At 40.5% G+C, this 26,554-nt stretch overlaps 2 protein-coding genes across 2 annotated transcripts in view; both read right to left on the bottom strand.

Moving 5' to 3' along the window:
• The window catches only part of BBS7 (Bardet-Biedl syndrome 7), a 46,692-nt gene extending 28,734 nt beyond the window's left edge, over nt 1-17,958 (bottom strand). Inside the window, exons 1-8 of the mRNA XM_034771824.1 lie at nt 17,804-17,958; nt 16,278-16,343; nt 15,435-15,497; nt 14,303-14,478; nt 5,173-5,359; nt 3,768-3,840; nt 1,554-1,670; nt 273-403 (exon numbers count right to left, since the gene is read on the bottom strand). Of these exons, the coding sequence (XP_034627715.1) occupies nt 273-403; nt 1,554-1,670; nt 3,768-3,840; nt 5,173-5,359; nt 14,303-14,478; nt 15,435-15,497; nt 16,278-16,343; nt 17,804-17,839 (849 nt within the window). The 5' untranslated portion in view covers nt 17,840-17,958. The remainder of the gene's footprint in view (nt 1-272; nt 404-1,553; nt 1,671-3,767; nt 3,841-5,172; nt 5,360-14,302; nt 14,479-15,434; nt 15,498-16,277; nt 16,344-17,803) is intronic.
• A 1,990-nt stretch (nt 17,959-19,948) lies between these two features.
• Nucleotides 19,949-26,554, bottom strand: part of TRPC3 (transient receptor potential cation channel subfamily C member 3) — a 64,965-nt gene continuing 58,359 nt past the window's right edge. The window contains exons 11-12 of the mRNA XM_034772683.1: nt 24,870-24,945; nt 19,949-20,928 (exon numbers count right to left, since the gene is read on the bottom strand). Of these exons, the coding sequence (XP_034628574.1) occupies nt 20,786-20,928; nt 24,870-24,945 (219 nt within the window). The 3' untranslated portion in view covers nt 19,949-20,785. The remainder of the gene's footprint in view (nt 20,929-24,869; nt 24,946-26,554) is intronic.

The following is a 26,554-nucleotide window of genomic DNA, read 5'->3' on the forward strand; positions in this document are numbered from 1 at the left end:
GGAAATCTCATCCCTCCCTATCCCTGGCTGGGACTAGCAATTGGAGGCCTGCAGAAGGTAGGAGCCCCGGGGTGGGTGCCAGATTTCACAGGGAGATCAGATTTCACAGTCTGTGATGTGTTTTTGGTAGGCTGTGAATTTGGCAGGACCCTAAATATAGTTACAAATAAAAATTAAGAAATTAAACAATTATAATTCATTTCTTTTCTAATTTAAAGCAAATAAGTTTAAAATATGCCCTGTGAAGAGGGCATTTCTTGTGATGAGCTTACGTGATCATATCGAAGGACAGGCTCACTTGTGCTATCGAAGTTATAGATTTCTAACATACCATCATCTCGGCCAACAAGTAATTCTTTAACTCCATCACCCAGAATGTCAAAGTTATCAATACATAAGATACCTATAAATAAATTAAAAAAAAACATCTTATGAACAACAAACTGACTGCTCATTTCACCTTTTGTCTCTCAATGAACTATTTGCAAAGTAGCCCATGAAAAAGGTATTACAGTGCATTAATAGTCTTAAAAAAACCAAATTGACAGTGCATTCTTGCTAAGTTTGTAAGGTTTTATTAATGCCATTTTTGGCTTCTGAGTAAAATGAGTGACTTCATCACTTTGATATGAGAAACAATGTACTGGACTAAGTAGGTAAAAAACAGAACTATATTCCAATGCAAAGCACAGAAATAAAAAGACTTAATAGAAATCAACTGTAAAGAACCCAAAACCAAATCTAAGATTCAGGCCCCTTTAAAGCATTTGAGTCACGCAAAATCAAAACTCATATTTGAAAAATGACGTAATACTAAGAAGTTTACTAAAAATATTTTTGAGTGACAAAAGAATGAACATAGCAGCATGCTCTACAAGCACATGTGATAACTGGGTTCTATTCATGGTCCTTCCCTTTTCAGAGGAACAACACCTGAGATTGCTGCAGAGGCAGCATAAACATAAAAGGGAATCAATGTCCTGGAAATCAAAGCAATAATTTTTGGCCATTTAAAGAATAGTGCAGCATCAAAAAGAGCCTTGGCCAATCCTCAGACTGAAAGCAGGTACAAAGTGACAAAAAACAATATTACACAGGGACAGTGATAACACCTGTGCTGGGGGAAGAATTCAAAATGCCACAGGTTTGGAAAAATAGGATTTTCATGTTTGGACTTATAAGTACAACCACCACAACAGCAGACAGTCAAATTATATATATAAAATAATTTAAAGGAGTTTATTTTTTAAAAGGTCACCTTAAAATAGTAAACAAAAGCATACTAAATAAGAACTGGAAATAACCTGCATGAAGAATAAGAAAAAAAAAAAAAAAACCAAGACAAAAACTTCTTCAGCAAGAGGTCAGGAGCAAGGAAACGGAGTACTCTAGTTACTGTAATATACAGGCAAAACTGTGATTTATCTTCAAAATATTTACTATAACACAAAAAATACCCATAAGTAATAATGAAATTTACTAGTAACTTTATTTCATACGGCCTGGTGTAAAATGGAATACCAATGATCTGGAAAGATTACCAAGATACATACCTCCTCTCTTCTTCTCATTTCTGACTTCCCACTTATGTACTGGAGATGCACTTGAAACCTGAATGAGACCAACTTTCCCATCAGATGTTCCAAACAGAAGTTCTTCTCCAGAATCACCTAAGCATATAGGTACTATATTGGTTCTATTTTTTACATCTATTTATTATATTTTAAACTATTCAAATATTTTAAGGACTTAACTCTTTTCTTTAATATTTTCCTTTAGAATGTAATGTATGAATCACAAAATATTAAAATTCATGTTCTGCAACAGTTACCAGACTTTTTCAAAACACAGTGGAAGAAACAAGGCTAGAACTTCAGAAGATGGACACTCAAACATCTTGAAAACTATAGGTATTTTAATAATTTGTTCTTTCCTGTTCTTCTTACATGTGTGCATCTCTCACTCAACTCAATAGCTGTTAATGTAAAAGGAGCAGGACATCAATTATATAAATACTGAATACATTAAAGTAAGGATATTTTCCCCAGCTTCTGAAAAGACTAGCAAGAGAAGTACTTCCCTCCCATTCCTCTTCCCCCACCCCCATTAGATGGTTTGTGGAGAGTCTTCAAAAAGACAAAACTACCTCACTCATTTACCTCGCTGGATAAGGGCTACAGAATCCAGCTTCTGCTAAGTGGGATTTAAAAGGGAAACTTATTCTCCCTCCCAAACCAGCTGCTGCCATCACAGTGCTACTTTCAAATGGCCTGACTGAAAGAAAATGGATTAGGAGCCGGATTAGAGCCATTCATTAATTTTTTTGACCTATAGCGCTAAATTCAGGTGACAGAAGATAGCAAAAGGGCTGGCTAAACAATTTTAAACTTTAAGGTTGTGTCTACCGTACAGAGACTATGTCAGCATAGGTATGCTGGCATAACCCCATAGTGTAGACACAGCCTACACCGCCAAAAGGGGTTTTTCACTAGTGTGGAACACCACCTCCCTGAACAACGTTAGCTACATTGACATAAGCACTCTTCTGTTGACATAGCTGCATCTACCCTTGGGGTTAGCCTGGCATAACTATGTTGGTCGGGGATGTGATTTTTAAGTTTAGGCCAAACCTAAATTACATCTCTCCTCCATACGCTCGGATCATGACAGCTCTGCTCAACCTTCTCATTCACCAAATCACAGCTACTGAAGATAAATGTAAAGAAATCCACGGCACAGTGAAAGATCAATGTCCATGAAAAGAATTCCTACATCACGCAAAAAATAAAGGCAAAGGCCCTGTTTTTCATTTACAGTAATGTTACTTTTCATATCAGTGGTAGTTTAAAAGGAACTTAAAGGGAACGTAAATGCAATTTGCACTCCCTTTTGTGGCCCCTTTACACTGCCAAAGTGGTGTAAAGAGTCTTAGAATAAAAGACAATCAGGACCAGAGACAGAAAAAGGTGTGTGGGAGAAACTATCAAGTCCTTCACCTCCTGAACAACCCCCATGCCTAAATCGCTGCTGGCCTCTCTCACCATGTCCGGATAGGAGGCTACGATAGTCCCTGAAGTTCCACTTCGTGCCTTTTAGTGCTTGTGGATGCTTAAAACACTGCAGTGGCACAGCTGCACCACCATATACTTCAATGTAGACACTACCTATGCTGACAGGAGGGCTTCTCCCATGAGGAGATGAATTCCCTATGCCTAGGAGATGGTAGCTAGGTTGACAGAATAATTCTTCTATCAACCTAGTGCTAGTTTGCACCAGGGGTTAGGTCAGTATAGCCGTCTCTCATACCTGCGAAAGATGTAGCTAAACTGAAGTAAATTACTGGTTTAGGCCGGGCCTTAGCCTCTTACTCGTGCCTGAAGTGGACAAAGGCTGCATTTAATAACACAAGTGCTAGTTATGTTTCTGTATGAAAAATGGAGCTTTGGACATATGACACTTTGAACAAAAAAGACTAACAGGAATCTTGCTTTGTCTCTTAACCACAGCAATTCTGTTTTTGGCAATGAGCTAATTAGAAATGTTCTGACATAAAAGTTTGTCAAATTCTATCAAAGCTACCAAATGTTATATGTAAACTATTATAAGAAAAAACTGCATGGTCAGAGCTGTGACCCTTTCTGAATTTTTCAGCTTCTAGACAATGTTAACCAAGGTTCTACAATATTTGTAAATAAGACATCCAGATTTTGATACTTTTATTTAAAATACATTTCAGTGAAATACTGATATATTTAAGATCTAGTTACCACCATTTCCATTGTTTAAAGCAAGAACAGTAGGCAGTCCAGAAACTTCCACTTCATATAGCAAGTCAGACCCCTACAGATGAAGAAGAAAAGAAAAGAGTTTTTAAAATGATCCATTTAAAAAAAAAAAAATCACTTAAAATTGCATAAGTATGTGTATTCTGTGTTACACGTATGGATAAACTTGCTATGTGTGTTGGTAATCTTTCAAAACTACAGAACAGTGAAGTGTATAAATGGAGTACAAGACTGGTTTTTTATTAAAAGATGTTAAATAAGATGTTTAAAATGTATTTCTAGTGTTTTTAAACTCAGTTTTTGTGGCAATATAACCTGAAAATTCATGTACCAATTCAGTTGCCAACTTTTACGTGGTAAATAAGCACCCCAACTTTCACAATAAGCCAAAAATCAAGCTAATCCCATTTCAAAACAAGGCCAAAACAAGCCAATCCCTAAGAATCCCAAAACTCTATTCAACTAGATCCCCCCAGCGTGCAGCCTGGGACTGTGGTGGGCCCGTTCTGCACCCCTGACTCTCTCCCCCACTTTCCTCCTGCTTGTCAGGAGCCAATCAAAAAAAAAAAAAAAAAAAAAAAAAAAAAAAGAAGTAACAAGCTACAAGCCAAAAAGCTAGCCAACAAGCAACTCGCAAGCCAATTAAGCCAAAAAACAAGCCCAATTTCTGCATTTTTTTCCCCGGGGTTGGCATGTCTGGTATACATGTAATGATCTTTCACATAATTATTTTTATGATTTATAGAGTTAATAAAACTTGATCTGATTAAGTGATTTATTCAAATTGAAAATGTATATGTTATGAGAGACAGATTTAAGCTCCCATCCACAAACACGTGTTTAAATTTTACTCATATGAGTAGTGCCATTGAAATCAATGGGATTACTCACTTAAATTATAAGGAACTATAGCTCAAGTTAATGATACATGTGAGTAAAATGCAGGATCAAGGTCTAAGCACGTGCACACCACATACCTTTAAGCAGAATTTCACTAATCCTTACCTCACTAGCCTACAAATGTTAATTCTTATCAAAAAGAGCACTCATCTCACTTCTCAGCAGATTTAAGAGTAGACGACGACGACGACTACTACTATATTATAAAATATGCTATAGAATATTTATAGCCAATATACAAAGCATACTTCATGATGTGTTAGATTTGATATTTTAAAATTGTGTTTGTTTGCTTACTTAACATTTCACAGTAACAACAAGGAGTCCGGTGGCACCTTAAAGACTAACATTTATTTGAGCATAAGCTTTCGTGTGTAAAAAATCCACTTCTTCAGATGCATGGAGTGGATCTTATAGTCAGTAGTGTGAATTAGTGAGGTTCTATGGTACCAGTAAAGGAAGTGACAAAAAAACAAAGATTTTTAACCTGTAAAACTCTAAGGACTCTATCCTGGCATGCCAATATTGGTCTAATGCAAGACAGTTTCTCTACTGGAAGACAAAGGACATCATTGATTTTATCTCCTGACAGGTAGTAGTGCTGGTCCTTGCAGTCACAGTAATGGTTATAGATATAGCTTGCACAAAGAAAGAGATCTGCTCCCGATATATGCCTGAGAAAAAGAAAAGTATTTAATTTTGTCAGCATTTAAAGTTATAGTGATATTCTCTTGGGCCCCAATATACATGTGGATCAAGTTACACACATGTATAACTGTTTGTACATTCAGGGCCTTACTGAGCAAAATAAGCAATTAATCTGTTTAAATAGATTAAACCTGTTATTTTCTACAAAATATAAAATCATATACTTTACATTCCTTTATATTTTTCCCCTATAGTTTATTTTCATCTCTGCATAAGGGTCTGCAGACAACAAATGCTAAAAAGACCTTACTAATACTCTTCATAATATAAATTTAAAGAGAAACAAAATTATTGAAAAGAAAAGAAATGCCCTCTTGATTAAAGCATGTTCAGGCAGAGTTCCCCCTGAGCCTTTTAGAATAGGATGAGAGAACATAAAAAATGATCTCCATGTGTGTCTCAAGAGAAGTAGTTAAGGCATTTTTAAAATACATTTTTAGAAGCACAATATAAGCAGGGTGAGTGGGGGCATTGTTTTGACTTAGGGTTTTTTGGTAAATATATTAGATTAACTTTGATGAAAGGTGAGCAAGAGAAAGGGCTCAGTAAAAAATAAAGAAAGAAAGAAAGAATGGGAGTAGAAAATTTAAACATGATGGAGCAGTAACCCTTTTGGGCTTTGGAGGAATACTCCAAAAAACTAAACAAACGTTGAAGATTAACTGTAAAGCAAAAACAATTGAGTGAACACAGATTGAGTTAAAATGAGTCACCATAACTAGAATGGTGAAATAGAAGGGTGACATTCTGCACACAAGTAAGTTTTCACTACGGCCTTGGGTAAATTTTCTAATGTGCCCAAGTTACTCTAGGAGCCTAAATTTAAATTTAAGAGTGACTGAGGCATTAATCCCTTGTCTATAGAGGTTTTAGCCACCAGTGAAGCCATACTGACATAGTTATAATAATACAAACTTCTAGCGTGGACAGTTTACAACCATGTATTGTGCGTACATTGGGGTTTGTACCAGTATAACTACATTGATCAAAAAGCTAAAATCCAGAGTGTAAACAAGTCCTATGTAACGTTACACTCCTCCCCCCTCAATATCTGTTAATTTACTGGTTCACCAAAAGCGTTCCACAATGCAGCATTCTGTGACACCCTAAGTATCAGGAGTCTCACCACAGATGATGGATTGCAATATTTTATTCTGGATATCTTCAGTCAACACAGAAAATTAACATATTTGGTCAACCAATTAGGTCACTTTTGGAATGATGTTTTGCCTGACCTACCACGTAAGTAGCAATGAAATGATTAAATGTAGTTCAATATGTTTTTTCTTAAACTGAGTCACAAAGTTGAAAATATTTTGTACTGAATGAAGCTTTGAGAATAAAGATAAGTACATTTTAATATTTATGTTCCTAGTTTACTTATAAGAGCTATTTAAAAAGTTATACTTAATATTAATTCAGACCCAAATACAAAAAAGAAAAGCATACAGATCTGTTTTTGGAGGGGCCCCCATTTCAAAAATTATGTCTACATTAATAAATGTGGCAATTCAATGGTGCGCTCCATTTAGGGTGATCAGATGTCCCGATTTTATAGGGACAGTCCCGATTTTTGGGTCTTTTTCTTCTATAGGCTCCTATTACCCCCCACCCCCGTCCCAATTTTTTACATTTGCTGTCTGGTCACCCTAGCTCCATTTGTTTCACTGCATAACAGGACTGTCTATCCAGTGATAAAGTTACTGGTTTCCTCACTTACTGCCACCTTGTGGCTCTCAGAAGGGGCTCAATGAAACACTCACACATCAGCAGAAAGACTTCCTTTGATTTAACGGGAGTTGAAGCAGAGCCCAACTTCCCAACCTACTCACTCCTTCTGCTGCCACCTCCCTCTTGACAAGAAGTTTACGAAGTTGGCCCCCTTCTGATCTTATGGCTAAATTACATTTAAAAACTTTTTGGCGAGAGGGAGAAAGAAGATTTACAGTGAAGGAGGTGGCCAAATTATTAATCTAAACTAGGTTCTAGTTAATTTTATAGGATTCTGACAGTGTAATATTTTTCTTTATTTTATACCTTTTAAAAAGCCCTACCTGTATGTATGACAACAGACAGACAAAGAGGTTTAAGTATCGGGGGGGTAGCCGTGTTAGTCTGTATCTACAAAAACAACAAGAGTCTGGTGGCACCTTAAAGACTAATAGATTTATTTGGGCATAAGCTTTCGTGAGTAAAAACCTCACTTCTTCAGATGCATAGAGTGAAAGTTACAGATGCAGGCATTGTATTCTGACACATGGAGAGCAGGGAGTTACTTCGCAAGTGGAGAACCAGGTTTGACAGGGCCAATTCAATCAGGGTGGATGTAGTCCACTCCCAATAATAGATAAGGAGGTGTCAATTCCAGGAGAGGAAAAGCTGCTTCTGTAACGAGCCAGCCACTCCCAGTCCCTATTCAAGCCCAGATTAATGGTGTTAAATTTGCAAATGAATTTTAGTTCTGCTGCTTCTCTTTGAAGTCTGTTTCTGAAGTTTTTTTTGTTCAATGATAGTGACTTTTAAATCTGTAATAGAATGACCAGGGAGATTGAAGTGTTCACTTACTGGCTTATGTATGTTACCATTCCTGATGTCCAATTTGTGTCCATTTATTCTTTTGCGGAGAGACTGTCCGGTTTGGCCAATGTACATGGCAGAGGGGCATTGCTGGCATAGATAACATTAATGGATATGCAGGTGAATGAGCCCTTGATGGTGTAGCTGATGCGGTTAGGTCCTCTGATGGTGTCGCCAGAGTAGATATGGGGACAGAGTAGGCAACGAGGTTTGCTACAGGGATTGGTTCCTGGGTTGGTGTTTCTGTGGTGTGGCGTGTAGTTGCTGGTGAGTATTTGCTTCAGGTTGGCGGGGGTTGTCTGTAAGCGAGGACTGGCCTGCCTCCCAAGGTCTGTGAGAGTGAGGGATCATTTTCCAGGATAGGTTGTAAGTCATGGATAATGCGCTGGAGAGGTTTTAGCTGGGGGCTGTATGTGATGGCCAGTGGTGTTCTGTTATTGTCCTTGTTGGGCCTGTCCTGTAGTAGGTGATTTCTGGGTACCCGTCTTGCTCTGTCAATCTGTTTCCTCACTTCCCCAGGTGGGTATTGTAGTTTTACGAATGCTTGATAAAGATCTTGTAGGTGTTTGTCTCTGTCTGAGGGGTTGGAGCAAATTCGGTTGTATCTTAGGGCTTTGCTGTAGACAATGGATCGTGTGATGTGTCTTGGATGGAAGCTGGAGGCATGTAGGTACGTATAGCCGTCAGTAGGTTTCCGGTATAGGGTGGTGTTTATGTGACCATCACTTATTTGTACTGTAGTGTCCAGGAAGTGGATCTCTTGTGTGGACTGGTCCAGGCTGAGGTTGATGGTGGGGTAGAAATTGTTGAAGTCCAGGTGGAATTCTTCAAGAGCCTCCTTTCCGTGGGTCCATATGATGAAGATGTCATCAATGTAGTGCAAGTAGAGGAGGGGCACTAGGGGACGAGAGCTGAGGAAGCGTTGTTCTAAGTCAGCCATAAAAATGTTGGCATACTATGGGGCCATGAGGGTACCCATAGCAGTGCCACTGACTTGAAGGTATAAGTTGTCCCCAAATCTGAAGTGGTTGTGGGTGAGGACAAAGTCACAAAGCTCAGCCACCAGGTGTGCTGTGGCCTCATCAGGGATACTGTTTCTGACAGCTTGTAGTTCCATCCTCATGTGGAATATTGGTGTAAAGAGATTCTAAATCCATGGTGGCCAGGATGGTGTTTTCAGGAAGAACAACAATGCACTGTAGTTTCCTCAGGAAGTCGGTGGTGTCTTGAAGATAGCTGGGAGTGCTGGTAACGTACGGTCTGAGGAGAGAGTCCAAAAAGCCAGATTATCCTGCTGTAAGAGTGCCAATGCCTGAGATGATGGGGCGTCCAGGGTTTCCAGGTTTATGGATCTTGGGTAGCAGAGAGAATACCTCTGGTTGGGGTTCTGGGGGTGTGTCCATGTAGATTTGTTCCTGTATTGTAGCTGGGAATTTCTTGAGCAGATGGTGTAGTTTCTTTTGGTATTCCTCAGTGGGATCAGAGGATAGTGGCCTGTAGAATGTGATCTTGGAGAGTTGCCTGACAGCCTCCTGTTCATAATCTGACCTGTTCATTATGACTACAGCACCTCCTTTGTCATTTGACATTTGATGATAATGTCAGAGACTTGTTTCTGAGGCTGTGGATGGCATTGCGTTCTGTATGGCTGAGGTTATGGGACAAGTGATGTTGTTTGTCCACAATTTCAGCCTGTGCACGTCTGCGGAAACACTCAATGTAGAGGTCCAGTCTGTCATTTTGACCGTCAGGAGTCCACGCAGAATTCTTCTTCTTGTAGTGTTGGTAGGAGGGTTCCTGTGGGTCAGTGCACTGTTCAGTGGTGCGTTGAAAATATTCCTTGAGTCGGAGACAACGAAAGTAGGCTTCCAGATCACCGCAGAAATAATTAAAAAGGTTTAATTATTATTCAAATGTGTATATCTATACACACACACTCGAATGAATATTTTAAGAGTGTTTTTGACTGCTCTAAGTCCTGTTTCATCTCCCTAACAGGCCACTCCATGTTAAAGTATGGAGAAAATATTTTTAAAACATGGTTTTTAAATTTTTATTGACATACTGTCCCTGCAAGTGTTTTTTGTGCATATCCTGCTGAACTAGTCACTCTGCCATTTGCTACGTGTAGTAGTCAAGTCAGCCTACCACCCCAAGTGGAGTGTTCAATTAACATTAAAAAAAAAAAATCCAGCAGTAAGACTGTAAAGAGAATGTTTATTACAGCAACAAAAATTGTATTCCATTCCACAGGCCATGCCAATGGAAGTGTAGTGAGATTGATCAAGATCCTGGAGGGAGCCATAATGGGTATAGGATGGGTTAGGGAGAGTGAGTAGTAAAGAAAGCTGAGTCAGAGAATCAATTCATATCTCCCAGCAGAGCACCTTCAGCCACTGCTGTGGAACTCTGCATTCATGCTGGTGTAAGATTCAAACACAGCAATTAAGTTAATATTTACATGAACATGGAATGGAGCGCTAGTTTTGAAACATGATTGGATAGAAGACTGAACTTCTTGATATTATTTCAGTTTAGCCTTCAGCTAGAAAAAGCATGTTGTACATTGGTTTATAATGTCAAGGCTATCTCCTCAACCTGAACAGTTAAAAGCTTTTGGTTAGTTGGATACCGTTTATAGAAATGGAACTAACTGGCAAATGATGAGCATCCACCCTCTGAAGACATGTCTATAAGGTGCAGCAACACAAACTACAGGGGTATGATTTCTGGAGCTCACTGACTGGTCTGTGCGGACATTGCTGGTGCATGCTATAAGTTCTCCAGTGCACTTGAACACAATGCTGAATGTTTGAACAGCACTATGTTCAAGTGCACTAAGGAACATTTAACGCACACCAGCATGGTCTACATCGACCAGTCCAGGGGTGGCCAACCTCTTGCTCCGGAGCCACATGCGGCTCTTCAGAAGTTAATATGTGGCTCCTTGTATAGGCACCGACTCCAGTGCTGGAGCTTCATGCGCCAACTTTCCAATGTGCCAGGGGGTGCTCACTGCTCAACCCCTGGCTCTGCCACAGACCCTACCCCTGCTCAACCCCTTCCCGCCCCATCCCCTGAGCCTGCCATGTCCTCGCTCCATCTCCTCCCCCACGCCACAAAACAGCTGATCAGGAGGTGCGGGAAAAGAGGGGAAGGCGCTGATCAACAGGGTTGTTGGTGGGCGGGAGATGCTTGGAGTGGTGCAGGGGAGCAGATGGAGGCTGCTGACGTATTACTGTAGCTCTTTGGCAACGTACATTGGTAAATAATGGCTCATTCTCAGGCTGGCCACCCCTGGATCAGTTAATGTGCAACATGTTAATGATCTTTAGAAATCACATCCCCTTAGTGTGCACTACACCAGTGGTTCTCCCTGTGGGGCCGCGAGCAGATTTCAGGGGGTCCGCCAAGCATGGCTGGCATTAGACTCATTAGGGCCCAAGGCAAAAAGTCCTGCCACTACCCCACTGTGTGGACAAGCCCTGAGCTTTTAATCCAAAATATGCAATTTACATTATACTAACATTATTCACTGTAAAAATCTAAGTATTTTACATACACGCAGTGATTAAATAATCACATTTTGGTGCAAATTAAACCTAGCAGGCCTTCAAGCACATTAGAATATTTTAATCAATGGTCCATAATTTCTAAACTAGTGTGCTTCCTTTGAAGTGTCCAATGTACACATACAACCAAATGCAAAACTTAATAACTGCAAATATTTATGAGTTAACTCACAGTCTACTATGAAAACACAGTAATGGGCCAGTGCCTCAATCTATGCGGATACCTCTGAAGTATTTTTAACCCTGATACTGCATTACCAACATGGGACATCAAATACTTAAGGCTCATACAAATAAAAATTAAGTTTTGTCTTGTGCACCACAAAAGAGGGATGTATTTCCTCCCATCTCCTTGCTTATTTCCAAGTTGTTCATTTCCAAGATAAGGTATATTCAAACTGGTATTGTGTGGGAATTGTCCTTCTACTCCCAAATATGCCCCTTAACAAGGAATTTGGGGTCACTCTGGAGTTCAAATGTTTTACTTACAGGATTCTCACTCCTGTGTCTCAGCACCCAAGCCTGGATCAGGCACAAACTCCCAAGTTTTTTTCTCTCTAAGGGCAGTAGTAGCAGGTAAGAATGTACACCACACATCCCCTGGCAATCACATACCAACTCTGAACTTAACCACTATTCTCAGAATCTTCTATTCAGTTCCTGATTTTAGCAGGAAGTAAAATCTGCCCACAAAACTCGCCCTTCGATATCTCCTGCATCAAAGACCACAAGCCTCTGATGCCAGGTCCTTGCACCTTGCATTAGCTTTTTATTATCCTGGTATTTGTCCTGAGGAAGAATCTTAACAAGAGCACAGGCTTTTTCCAAAATTTAATGTGCCCTCTTGCCACAAAGACCTATTAGTTCACATCACTAAGTATCCAAATTAGATCTTGTACCAAAGCTCAGGGTTCTGGAGTGCAATGCCACATGTTTAGCCAGTCTTCCTCTAGCTATGACAACCAAGCTCTTGGGTGGGGAGGGATACAGTCAGCAGTATACATACTTATTCTCAGCAGTCTTTAAGTGAGGAGTTATGGTGCAAAGCGTTTGCCACACCTTCTTCAGCAGTTGTTCCAAACCTGTTTGCAAGGGCACAGGCCCTTCCAGGCAGCAGTAGCAGGTCATCCCCATCCCTTCAATGCAGTGATGTCTAGAACCTCAGGCAGTTATGTGTCAGGAAGACAGCTGGCTCTCTGGATGTTTCTTGGTGATGATGCTTACGTGGAGGTGATGCTTCGTCAAATGAGCCAGAACACGATACCACCATCTCAAGAACCAGGACCTGAAAGGCCTTGGGGACTCAGAGATTAAGGGTGCTCCCAGAATCCAAGGTACAACAAAGGCCTCTTGCGTGGTGAAACTATTCTGCTGAGCCAAGAGAGAACCTGAGTGTGTGCTGACATAGAGCTCCACAGCTAAGCCCAGGCACTCTTTTCAAAGATTTTACTTTCTAAGCACTCTGGTTCAGAATGATGAAAATGTATATGGGGTGCCTTGAAGAAGACTTTGAGGCATTGCTCAAGGCACTGAGTACCTGGAGTTACATCTTCAAACAAACCTGACATCCCGGCACAGCAGACCTAAGTCTTAGGACAGAGGATGCAGCAAATGCGACAATTTTCTGCCAGGTGGACACCACTTCTATAAATACTACTACCTTTGTAGTTCAAAGTACTTTTCAAAACGAAGGTAAGTATACCCATTTTACAGATAAGGAAACCAAGGCACAGAAAGGTAAAATGACTCATCCAAAGTACTCAAGATCATATAGTAGATAAAAAGCAAGGCTTAGAACAGAACGCAGGTCTCCAACTCTCATTCCAGTGCCCTATCAGCTAGGGCACACGCTTTCCTTAGTGAATGTTTTTTCTTCCTCCCAAGGGATTGAGAAAATTCATTACATTCCCTTCTCTCCCCTTCCTCTCCACCCCCAAACTATTCCCACAGAAACCACACAAAACAAGACGCCTCAGAGCCCAGGCCTCAACATAATTATTGAAACACCAAAACAAAGGGACCCAGAGATAAACAAAAAAAGTAACGAAAGAACTAAGCCCAATGTTTCTGTAGTGCAGTCATTAAGTTCCTCTGAGCTGTCCAGAGCCAAGTGTCTGCCAGTACTCCTGGGCCAGTAGCAGTGACGAATGCAAACGGGGGTGGGGAGGGCGGAGAGAATCAGAAAAGTAGATTACAAAAAACCTCACTACAAGCCTGACTGGAAGTCAAGGAAGGACAAAAAGAAAAGAATACTGGATGTCATCAAGGCTGATTGGGATGAAGAGGAGCTGGCTAGAAGCTTTCAATTGCAGCAATTAAGTTAATGAATGACAAGCAGTTGTAATGGGGCTCACTCTCTGACTTGCTGATACCTTTACAGGAGTTCTACCTATCTCAGGATAGAGAGAAGAGACTTAAGAGTGAAAATCTTGCACAGATACTGTCTTTAGAGAAAAACTTAATACAACTACTTGGTTGTACAAAAAAATAAACCCTCAAATTTCATTTTGAGAGAAAAAAAAAAACGAGTGCTAGGAGTACATGAAAACTAAAAAAAAGTGATACAAAAATAAGTATTAGAACACAATAGTATACTGCACTTAGTTGGGATGTGCTTAATCTGGATGGCCACTTTCCTGAGCTACCTGCCAGAAAACCAATTTAGACTAATGTGATAGAAAATTCTTTCACAGAACCAAAAACTAACAAACTAGTTTTATTAAAATGAAATAATATTGAAAAACAAAGTACTGCACATACATAGCTTTGATGTTTTCAGTGAGGTTAGTTTCAAATGAAAGGAACTGCTTCCCTCTCTTTGTGAAACCTCTAACCTCTGATCCTGTAGCCACAAAAATTTTCTCCTGTGGTGTATTAAGAGCTCCTCCCAGCTCCAGCCTTGTGATCCTTTGCCCTGGCAGTGTCTTGAACACTGGCTGTGGAAGTCAAAAAGGAAAGTGATACTTAATTATTTCAATACTGTATTTGCATTTTTTTAAATACAAAAGATGCCAAATTTGCATTGGGACTTTTGACATAATTGCAGTGATTTTACAGAACATGTATACCTGATGAGGTTTTATTATACGTTAAACAACAAGGAGTCCCGTGGTACCTTAAAGACTAAAATTTATTTGGGCATAAGCTTTCGTGGGTAAAAAAATCTGACTTCTTCAGATGCATGGAGTGAAAGTTACAGATGCAGGCAAGCAGAAGCCTTTACGAAAGCTTATGCCCAAATAAATCTGTTAGTCTTTAAGGTTCCACAGGACTCCTCGTTGTTTTTGTGGATACGGACTAACACAGCTACCCAGATACCTATTATACATTGTTCCTCAGTATCAGTGAAGAAATAAGGCATTTTATAAATCAACTCAGTGCTCTAAAAGCTAATAGATAAAATACTTAAGATTCCATGCTGTTTATGGAAGCACAGCACAGAGAGCTGTAGTGCAAGCTTCTGCACAGTGCCCCACATGCATGCTGCATTCCAATTCCAGAGAAATCATCTCTAGTAATGAAAAAATGATTTTATGGACATGTAAAATTAACTTATCAGACACACTACCAAGATACAAGCTGTGAAAGTTGTTTTTGTAAGTTGTCCTGCTATCCACAACTTTAGCTTCTACAGAGCAATTAGTTCACAGTCATTTAAATATATGTTAGATGTTAACTATTTTAAAAAAAAAAGTCATTACTGACATAGTTTGGAAGCCAACCACTGATCTAGAATCATGGGGCTTAGTAACCTTTTGCCAATGTCCAGAGCCATCTTGTTCCTTTCATTAACACAAACAGCTTTTTAATATTCATTATGTACAATATTGGGGACAGATGAAAAACTGTACACCAAGAACTTTAAAACAATTACATAAATAGCTGACCTTACCATAGCTTCCCCTTTTTTTATGCCAAAACATGTAACAACACCATCATGATCTCCAATGACAACCTGCAAAAATGTAATGCATAATTATATCAGCATTATTCCTGTAAAGATCATTAGCTTCCCATCTTAAAAAGGAAGAACTTTCCTTATATTAGTCATGTGCATCTGCAGTATGGAAAGTAAGTATTACCAACTACTGCATATTTAATGATCATACTATATCATACAAGCACACAACACTTTATAGCTATAAAGACAAAGTCCTTTAGTCATAGAGCTTAAATCTAAATTATTTCTCTGAAATTATTTAACTGTCAACCCTTTTCGTATTTGTTGTTTTAAAGAACATCTGTCACATAATGGAATCTTTGAAAAAAATAGTATTATTTTGATAAAACTGTTTTTCTATATTTTATATTGCTCATCCTTTACTTATTACCAGAAATGAAAAAGCATATAATTGTTTTCTTAAGAGTTCATCTATTCTGATATTTTCTTCCCACACAGAAATCATAATCATGAATTCACCAGAAAAAATCTGTTTTAAAAAGAAAAAACAAACAAACAAACAAACAAACAACTCCTGTCTTCAACAAGTGTTCTTAGCAAAAAAGAACAAGGGTGGAGAAATATACAACTAAGAGAATTTTTCACTTGACCAGAGCTAAAGCCTAAGAATGTCCATGCATTGTCAGCAGGTCTTGAAACAGAATTAGTTGGGAAGCTTTGCCTATACTGTCCCAGATAGAAAGAATCAAAAGATTATTTGCACCACTATTGTTCCAAGGGAATAATAATATTAATTTTTAACCGAACAAGTATCTCATTGTCAACAAAAGCTACCTTCTGTGTTGCCCTACGTCTTGATGCAGGAAGAAGCTTCATGGTCTTCTGAGATGTCACTCCCACCTATTTGAAAACATCAACTCGTTACTGAACATCTCAACTCTTACATTTCAAAAAAATTTAAGTCCCACTCCTCTATTTTAAATTTCATGCATTAGTGTTCATGCTATTTAACGCCTCTATCCACAAAGCAAGAAGAACAGTAATTCAGCATTGCTTGGATAGCCAAAATATTATGCCACAACTCTCATATAAAAAGATGAATTGTAAAGACCATCCATTTGAGACTTGTACTGCTTTGTACTTGCTGACAAGTCCGCTAATTCCTCTGGTTGGGGGTACTGGTTTCAGAGATGTGAACACCACCTGTCTCCTGGATAGTTACTTGAGGCAGATAGCCAAAATAAAGCAACATGCATAACTGGTGTAATATTTCAAAAACTGCAATATTTAATAATAGATCCAATTATTAATATTGATATTTCTGATGCTTATTTCTGTTATCCCAGACATTACTGACTCCCACACTGCAGAGTCCCCACAGCTGTATAGATAAATGTGTAGAAACACTATTTAATTTAGGATTATAGTATTAGGCCCTGACAATGCACAGATTTAAGCAGATGCTTAGAATTACAAAGGTATGATGTCCCACTGAATTAGTAGGACTATTCATGTCCATAAAGTGAAACACTCTGCAGAATTTGGGCCTTTGTATCCAGCAGTTTTAAGGTATACTTGATTTTTTTAAAGGTGTATTAATATTGCAGATTATGTATTCCTCATGCCACCTGATCTTAAGCCAAACTTTGCACCCTCGATAATCTGTATGTTATTCCCTGATAACCAGAAACTTCTATGTTCAAACTCTGTTCATAATTTTTTTTAACATCATCTTAAAATTTTAACTTGTTTTAGGCCCCACATTTGGGGGGGTTGGATATGAAAGTTTCATAAAACTTAACACTAATATATTTTAATTTTAATTATAATGCTAATAGTTTTCTGTTATAAAATAAACATATCCTAACATGCAATCCAGTAGACTAGCCTACCAGATGCTCAGCCAGGAAGAAGGAGAGGGAGAGAGAGAAAGGAAGAAAGGATGGTCCAGCACTCAGGGCACTAGCCTAAGATTTAGGAGAGCAGGACTCACTTCACTGCTGTGCCACAGACTTCTTGGGTGACCTTGGGCAAGTCACAGAGCCACTTTGTGCCTCAGTTTCCCCATGTGTAAAGTGGGGCAATCCCTGCCTGGCAGAGGTGTTGCGAGGCTGGATCTATTAAAGCCTGTGAGGTCTCAGGTAGCGTTTGTCCCGGCTCAGCGAAATACAGCAAAGAAACGTGCGGAAACTCCCCCGCAGATGTTACATAGTGTGATAACAGGCCGGGCTCCTGGGAGCGCAGGGCTGGAGCGGGGCTTGGCGGCACAGGAGCTTTTCCCAGACGGCCTCTGTTTACAGACCCACCGCCAGCCCTGTCCCATCACTGGGGAGCCCCGCGCGGCGCGGCCGCGGCATTACCTGCAAATAATCCACGCGGGCCAGTTGCAGCTCCATGGCCCCAGGCTCGGGGGCGACTCCAGCCGCACGGTCCAGGGACTGACCCCAACAGCCGCAGCCCCAGCCTCCCTAACCCCACCCAGCGGCCCAACTCCCCCAGCCTTCTCCCAGAGACAGCTAATTATCCGCTACCATGGAGACGCCGAAAAGACACCTCCCCCACAAGTCGGCCTGCTATTGGACACGCTGGACGGCGAAGGGGCGGGGTCAGCATTGAACAGGTGCAGTGATTGGGCAAGGCGTCGCCGCCTCTCTGCGCGGGCGGCGTGTTTAGGGACCGCTGCAGCAGGAGCCCGCGCCTGGCCTGCTGGGAGATGGCGGCGAGGCTGGCGCAGAGCCGGAGGGCGGTGCGGGGGTTGCGCGCCCTCGGTTCTCACGGGCGACGGATGGTGATAGCGGGGCGGGCAGGGCTGCGGGTGGTTGGAGGCAGCGGGCCACCCGGTCTTATCGTGGGCAGGACGGAGATACCGCTGCGGCGTCAGAGCCGCAGCCGCTTCTACAGAGAAGGCTGTGGACGAGGGTCTCCCAGCACAGTAGCCATCGTGGGGCTGCCAAGGTCGGCGCTGCTCCTGGGGGCCGAGCTCTCAGCCCCGGTGACATCACTGCTAGCGTTGGTACTGGAAGATACTACCTCGCCCTCCTTGTCTAATGTCTAACCGCAACTGTCAGCGGAGACTGGGCGGGGAAATTGTTACCCAGTTTTCTAAAAGTCCCTGCCCCGTGGCAAGGGGGTTCACGCACCTGGGAGCATCATGCCTCCTACGAAGGCTCCCCAGGAGTTTAATTTCTACTAGGAAGTACCATGGCAGTGAGAGTCATTGAAGGCGCTTTGCAGGCATGGTGTGCCCCGTTGACTAACTGCCATTGCCAATGGCCATCATGTCTGTAAATCAGCCCCTGGATTTCTGTGATTAGTCGGCAGGAAATGAGCTGGACACACAATGAGTGACTTGCTCAGCATCAAGAAGAAATATATGGGAGAGGCAAAATGCCTCTAGGTTGGCACTGCACTATTTTACAAAACTCCTGTGCTATGATACTTACAACTAAACTGGACAAGTAGGGCTAAGCTCCTGGAGTGTTGAAACCAGTCGTTACCATGCTGACCAGTATTGTTTCTATTAACTCCCCTGTTGATCCATCTTGTCTTATACAGTACTTAGATTGCTCTTTGGGGGCAAGGATCATCCTTTTGTTTTGTGTTTATACAGCATCTGGCACACTGAGGTTATGCTCCCTGGTGGGGGCTCACAGGCACTACAGTAATACAAATACCAGTTTACATTCTGGCTCCTGGCCCAGTCTTCTCCCTCCCTCATGTCTCTGTCTTCCAGCTACTCCCTTTTCTTCCATGCTGTCAGTGAGGGCTATGAGAGCAGAAGGAGAGACAGTCTCTTCACTCTTGCCTCTGTTGCTTAGCGACACCGTGGCCTCTGCAGTCTAGAAGGGCAATTTTGGGGAAATTCTGCTCATCCCTAGAGTAGATTATGCTCAGTCACTCTGTGGGAATGGCACTTATCTAGTTGGTGTGCTTCAGCTTTGTGGGGATAGAACACTTGCAGTGCAGACAAAATCTTTGGAGAATTTCGGTGCCAGACTCTACCAAACATGCACAAACTATAATTTTCAGAGGCACGTAGCTTGGCCACATTTGGACAGATTTTCATGGAAAAGCAAAAGGCCCATCCTTGACAGATAGGTAATTCCCTTGCCAAAAATTTCAAGTCTTTCTCCAAAGCAAGGAGGTGCTAGGACTTCAGTGAAACAGAATTTTTTGAGATAAGCAAAACATATTTTCCCATAAGTTCGTCTCAGAAATGGCTTAGTTTTTGCTGAAATTTCTCCAAAAAATTCAATCGAAGGTGCACACACATCTGGAATGGAAAATTCCAGCTTGAACATCATAGATTTGCCAAAGCTTTAAGCAACTGAAAGGTCTTATAATGGAAAATGTTAGGTATAGGTGTTGCTACCAATACTGCCTAAAACAGCTTTTTACTACTTTTGATTGATTGTTGTAAAAAGTCTCTGTGTATACCACTGTACACATCAAAATCAGGTGCTGAGTAACTGGGGCAAGTTAAAGAGTCTGTAAAGTATGAATATTTTATTTAACAAGTAAGCATCAGAGGCATCATTTAGAATAGTGTAACAAAATACCAGCCCTGCATAGAATCTGAATTTAAAAAAAATCATCTCTACCACAAGAAAGAATAACTTTTGACTGAGTTCACTTTACATTCAAAAGTTTTTTTTAAAAAGAGTTTCTAGTCCCTACTGTTGAAAGCAAACATTATGCTGCATTAAGAAACAAACTGTAGTATATGTATGTTAAACAGTGCTCCTAAAGTTATATTCACGCTTTGATATTCATTGTTAAACCTTAAAGTATCCATTCTGTGAGTTCTTCGGTCGTATCTGTTATTAGAATAATTGAAAAAACATAAATATTTCAAATAATACTTAACTGAGATTCAGCTGACTACTCCTTATTTATTACATTCTAGAGAATCCTGTTCACACCAGTTGCTGCAGGGAACAGGGTCCTTTGCAGTGCCTTTTGTGTGTGTGTGTGTGTGTGTGTGTGTGTGTGTGTGTGTGTGTGTGTGTGTGTGTGCAAATTGTTTAGTGCAAAGTTTTTGAAGTTTGTTCATAAAACAGTCAAAATATCAGCAATGCAAGATCTTTTCACTTTCAATTGTACTTTCTTATTAAATGCAAAAACTGGTATGAGAGTTCTTACTTTTCAATACACTTAAATGAACAGAGCATTTTTTGCGTGATGAGTTAATAAAATTTCCTGACTAAATTTAAAGAAAGCTGTACATAAAGTTATTTAGTGCTAAAAATCTACAATATATTTTTCAAGTATAAGATACTCCAAAATATTATTGCCAATATTTGTGCTGAAGAAAATGCCAGGAATCCCGATAATTCATTGAATCATTCACATCTTGACATATTGGGGTTGAGTTTCTCACTGAGTTTATGTATTAGAATTGCTAAATCTTCTGTTGCTTGGGATTTATCTTCCAAAAGTTCATAGCGAAGACTGGAGATGTCTTGTTTGATTTCCTTTAATTCACCTGTATTAATTGTTGAAAGAAATACTTTAGTATTGTTTGTTAAATATTAAAGTTTTAAGTCACAACAATGCACATTTTTAGAATTATCACCTACCCAACCAAAACATTCATCAGAATACCATACGTCTTTCCTTGACCTAATAAACTAACACTGTACTTCACCTGTATATAGTACATCTAAGGTTCTCAAAACACTTTACAAATGTTAATAAATTAATCATAACATCATTGTGAGACTGGTAAATATTATCTCTATTTTATAGAGAAGAAGCATGGAAGGATATTTTTAAATGAGTTGCTTAGGTCACCCAGGAAGAGTGTGGCAAAGATAAAAACACATCTTCTGAGGCTCTGTCTTCTTCCTTAACCAAAAGCCCATCTTTAGAAAGCAGGAGGAAAAATCAACCTATTTTAAGGGATGTCAGACTTTGACAAGTATAAAAACGGTACTTAAATTAAAATCTTCCTGGTCAAAACACAAATATCAAGGCCAGGTCGGTGACAAGCAACAGTGGTCTTTATTTCAGGACTTCAAGGGTAGAACCTTTCTTGAATATTCAAAGTATCATTCTTCCCACAAACTATGAGTGCTGTCAATTTTTATCCAGTACCCTGGGCAGAAAATTGCTTGCCATGTGTGAAGTACAGAGTACAAAATAAGACCTTTACTGTTCTCTTAAAATGAAATCCTTAGGCTCATATATTTGAAATAATATTTAGCAATCAAAGGATTTTTCACAGTGTATATAGCACCTTACATCCAATATGCTTTGAAAACCATAATTAATCCTCACAATACCACTGTGAGATAAGTATGATGCAGGGTACATATGATCTCTTTTACTGCTGAGAAATCTGAGGTTCAGAGAGGTCAGCTGACTTGCTCAAGGTCACAAAGGAGAAGCAGTGAAAGATCAGAATTTAGGTCTCCTGACTCTGTGTTGTGCTCTCACTGCTTGACCGTACTGCTAACCTGAAGTCCAAGTGCAAACACAAGAAGGGACAAAACCCTTCAAAAGACTTGTGCTTTGTCAAGCATTTTGGTGACAGAACAGTAGATACCATCATCTCTATCCTGCTTTGCAAAAGATGTATGTGTAAGTTAAAAATACCAAAACCAGAATATAAATTTTAAAGTTTTTCTGGTACAGTTACATACTTCTGGGCTTCTGGCCAAAAATTCCAAATTGAACTGTATGCTGTACTCTTCTTTTTTGTACAACCCTGGGCATCATCTAGAAACTCAGCACCCCTGGGATTTTTGTGCCGTGCACTTTCCTTTTTCTATTCTACTCTTAGTCAGAAATGAGTTCAGTAGTAATAACAGATTTCAGAGTGGGCTGTTCAGTTACTACAGCTATTCTCTTGATTTTGTTTTCTTTTTATTCATATTTTACTGGTTTTCAAATGTACAGAAATTTCTAGTTTACGGTGTATAAAATAAGATTAAGGTATACATTATAGTTTAATTTCTTTTCAAGCCTAGATTCAGGTTTCAATCAGCTTGACGGTCTTTTTGCGGCTGTCACTATTTTGCCAATGCCATAGCACTCAGGAAATGATTCACAGGTTATGAGAGTGAAAAATAAGTTTAGTTAACTTCAGATAGTTTAGAATATGTTTTTATTTACAGTAACTCCTCACTTAAAGTCATCCCACTTAACGTTGTTTCGTTGTTACATTGCTGAGCAATTAGGGAGCATACTCATTTAAAGTTGTGCAATTCTCCACTCTTACACTGGCTGTCTGCTTTCTCCACAGCTGGCAGCCTCCCTACGGCCTCCTCCCCCCCAGCACCTCCCGCCCGCCGGCAGACTCAGCGGATCAGCGACTTCCCCCTCTTCCCCCCCGCCTCCTGCTGGCAGCAATCAGCTGGCTTGCGGCGTTTTGGAGGGAGGGGGGAAGAGCAAGGACTCGGCGTGCAGGCTCCCGCTCCCTCCCCTGCCTCCGGAACACAGCAAGCCAGCTGATTGCCGAAGGGAGGGGGGAGTAGCGAGGAGTTGGCGTGCCTCCCCCCTCCCTCCCCTACTCAGCAATCAGCTGGCTTTTGGCGTTTAGAAGGGAGGGGTGAGGAGGAGCCAGGATGCAGCCAGTGAAGTAAAGGGGGAGGAGGTGGGGGGGAGAAGAGGCGGGTCAAGGGTGAGGGTTTGGGGGAAGGAGTGGAGTGGGCGGGCTGAAGGTTGAATACCCCGCCTCTGGTGCTTGCAGAGTAGGGGAAGCTGCCCTGGAACCTAACCCCCCCTATTTACATTAATTCTTATGGGGAAATTGGATTCGCTTAACATCGTTTCACTTAAAGTTGCATTTTTCAGGAACATAACTACAACGTTAAGTGAGGAGTTACTGTACATTTAAGCATATTTAGTATGGTAGCAAGGCTTTCGGTGTATAAAGCATCAATTTTTTTCAGAAAGCTATTTTGCTTAACATTAAAAATAAGTGCTAAACTGCTCTGAAAGAAGGGCCCATTCCTATCATGCATGGATAGTCCAAATGATTTCACTAGAATAAATCAAGCCACTAAACCCTATACCTGGCAGAGTTTGCATGAATTAGCCTTAACTGTAGAGATGGAATTGGTAGTGGCAGTAATTAAATAAGATCCAGTTTAAATCTAGATGTCAGACCATGAGCACTAACATCAATCAGGGCTAACTAACAAATTTAGCATGCAGGATGTTTGTTTTCAAGGATATTTTTCAATGTCTTTCTTAAAAGATTTTAATTATTACAGTTTAGCAGTAAAAAAAACCTGCCTTTTTCTTCACACCAATGTTTAGGCAATATTCTGAGTGATATTTTTGTCACATGAATGGTTTTGATAGCACTATGTTTGAAGAAGTATTGCTGAGCAGTGCAATGCATGTGTGATTTAATATAGGCCTATATGATTCCCCTCACTGTGTAGTGTGAATGAGTGCAAAACCATGGAAATCCTGCAGAAACTGGGGTGAGAGGGCCATACAGAGGGAAGAAAGCTATGCAGGGCATCCTTCCCCATCATACAAACTGCCTGCAGCCTCTGCTTCTACAGTGCACAAGCTCAGCTCTGTAAGGGCCATCTGGTGAGGGGAGGAGTTAAGGTAACAGCTGCTATGCAGCATGTTTGCCTCTCAAGCAGAGTAACCAATGATGCATTTTGCATCATAAATTCTTTTTTCTCTGAGCATAACTAACTTCCTGCTTCCATGTCTGCTTCTCCTTGCAGAGAGTTATGGGTATGTAGTGACCAATTGACAGGCCAACGTCACTACTGCAAGTTAGAGAGCCATGTTGCCTTGGCTGAAATAGAACTAGGGTCAGAAAAGCTTTCTGAGGCCGACTAAGATTCGTTAAGGGCTGTCCTACCATTTCTCATAGGACTCTGGCCCCCACCAGGAACTGTGGCCATTGCCCCTTTCTTTTCTCACCATACAGCTACCACATAGCCATTTTCAGTGTAGACTGGTGGTTCTCCCAGGGCCATGCAATTTTACAGGTGAATGTTCCCTCTTCCATTTCCCTCTTCTAGTTTTATGGTTCACAGTGTAATACAATACATTGCGTGTTCAGTTGAAATGAAATGAAGAGGAAGGATTTTCAAGGTGCTTAAGGTACCAGACTGAGGCGTAGGATATCTGAGTTCATTTCCAGGCTCCACCACCGATTTCCTGTGAGATTTTGGGCAAGTTACTTGATCTCTCTGTCCTTCAGTTACCCAGTCTAGAAAATAGGAATAATACATCCTTTCTCCCACCATTTGTCTGTCTTGCCTATTACATTGCAAGTTCTTTGTGGCAAAGACTGTCTCTTGCTATGTATTTGTGCTAAGTTCATCTAGTAGAATGAGGCCCTGATCTCAGCTGGTGTTTCTAGGTGTAACTGTAGAACAAATAAATAATAATAATATAGTCCTGCAGAAAAACAATATCTGTGAATGCTGTGTTTACAGTGGCTCTCACCTTCATTCACTTCATCGTTTTCTTTGTCCACTTGTGCTTTCAGAACATAACGTTTTATAAGCCTTTTCATGATTTGCTGTTGGACAAAAAATACATAGTTAAGCAGTTAGACAGCCTGTGTTCTATTCACTTAAATGTCTCATATGCCTGTAAGTGAAACGTCCCACAGCCAAGAAGTCAGCACTTTCTTCATCTTTGCTTTTATTGGTGGGTTAAGTAGACCCAGATATTAAATTATGATCCCTTCCTTGTCTACATTCCTCTTATATGCAGCCCAGGCCAGCAGGAGGTCTTAACTGGAGTAATACAAAAGTGCTAACAATATTTTCATGACATTATTGTCCCTTCATTCCAAGCAATTTCACACCCCTGAAATTTTGCTTCTCCACAAAATTCTACAGAATAGCTATTTTTATATCTAAAACATGTACCAATCCTCACATGATTTTGCAACAAAGCCACATTCACTTGAAAATGGGTGTTTTTACTGGAAAAAATTAGCAAAATTTGGCAATGTTTTTGAGAAAATATGACTACTCTTCGCACTTGTAACAAAATATCCAAATCTTCAAATTTAAAATTCTTTCCATTACATTATAAATATTGTGCAGACTTCTAGTTCTAACTTCCCTATGTCAGGAACTCAGTATGTTAGGTTAACTGTAGGATTTTCATTCACATCTTCCGAGTTGATTTTCCCCCATCCCTTACTTTCTAAGGTCCCATTCTACTTCCTTGTGCTTTGGCAGGAGCTGTGTCACTGCATACATGCTATGATTTAGAGGATTTGCTACCTTCCCTGAGGCTATAATAAAGCAGCTCTTTACTGATCAGAATGCACCATACAGTATAAGGTTGAATGGAGTGCTGAGAGATGATTTATAAAATCAAACTGGCTATTGTACAAGGCATTAATGCTATAGAAATTTCCTGTAAATACCATCTGAAAATACAATGCCCAAACTGCACATTCATCTGGTTATTTCATTTTCACCTTATGGTTCAAGCAGTGTCCCTTACTCAGGCTTTAGAGCAATGAGAGAGTTGCCTGAAAAGAACGGCAGGACTTAGCAATAATGACCTCAGCATAGAACATTTCCTGAGGATTAATGACCAGCTGGCATTTGTATTTATTTGAACTTCAGGCCATCAACTCCTTCCAGCCAGTCATTAATACTCAGGAAACGCCAAGTTACCTCCATTGTTATTGCTTAAGATTTAAAATTATGGACCCCCATGCAAAGCCTAAGTAATAGGCCTTATACAAGAGACATCTACACAGTCATCAGGGATGGAATCCTGCGGGCCCCACATACCAGCACAGCTCCTCTACAGCCCTTTCCCGATGCCGTGATTTTAACTGGAAACAACCCCAAATGGACTCAATTGCGACCCCTCCCACCTTGTTCCAACTCCCTTGATATAGCTGTGGAGAACCGTTCTGTTTTTCACTGTACAAAAGGTATGGAATTATCCTGTGCAGCCTCTCTGCAGTCGGCTTCCTGCTTCAGCAGAACCGTGGTGGTTTTACTGTGTTTGGCTCCTTCTGTACCCAAATAGGGGAGCAGGTTTTGCCCCTAAATATGTGCCCTCACCCAAAATGATGAGAGCTTCATGTCAGTGCTGTGAACCCCTTTCAGCACAAGGCATGAGCATCCTGAGGTTGGATTAAAACTCAGGTATCT

This window comes from Trachemys scripta, chromosome 5 (genome assembly GCF_013100865.1).
Source record: "Trachemys scripta elegans isolate TJP31775 chromosome 5, CAS_Tse_1.0, whole genome shotgun sequence".
Taxonomy (NCBI): Eukaryota; Metazoa; Chordata; order Testudines; family Emydidae; genus Trachemys; species Trachemys scripta.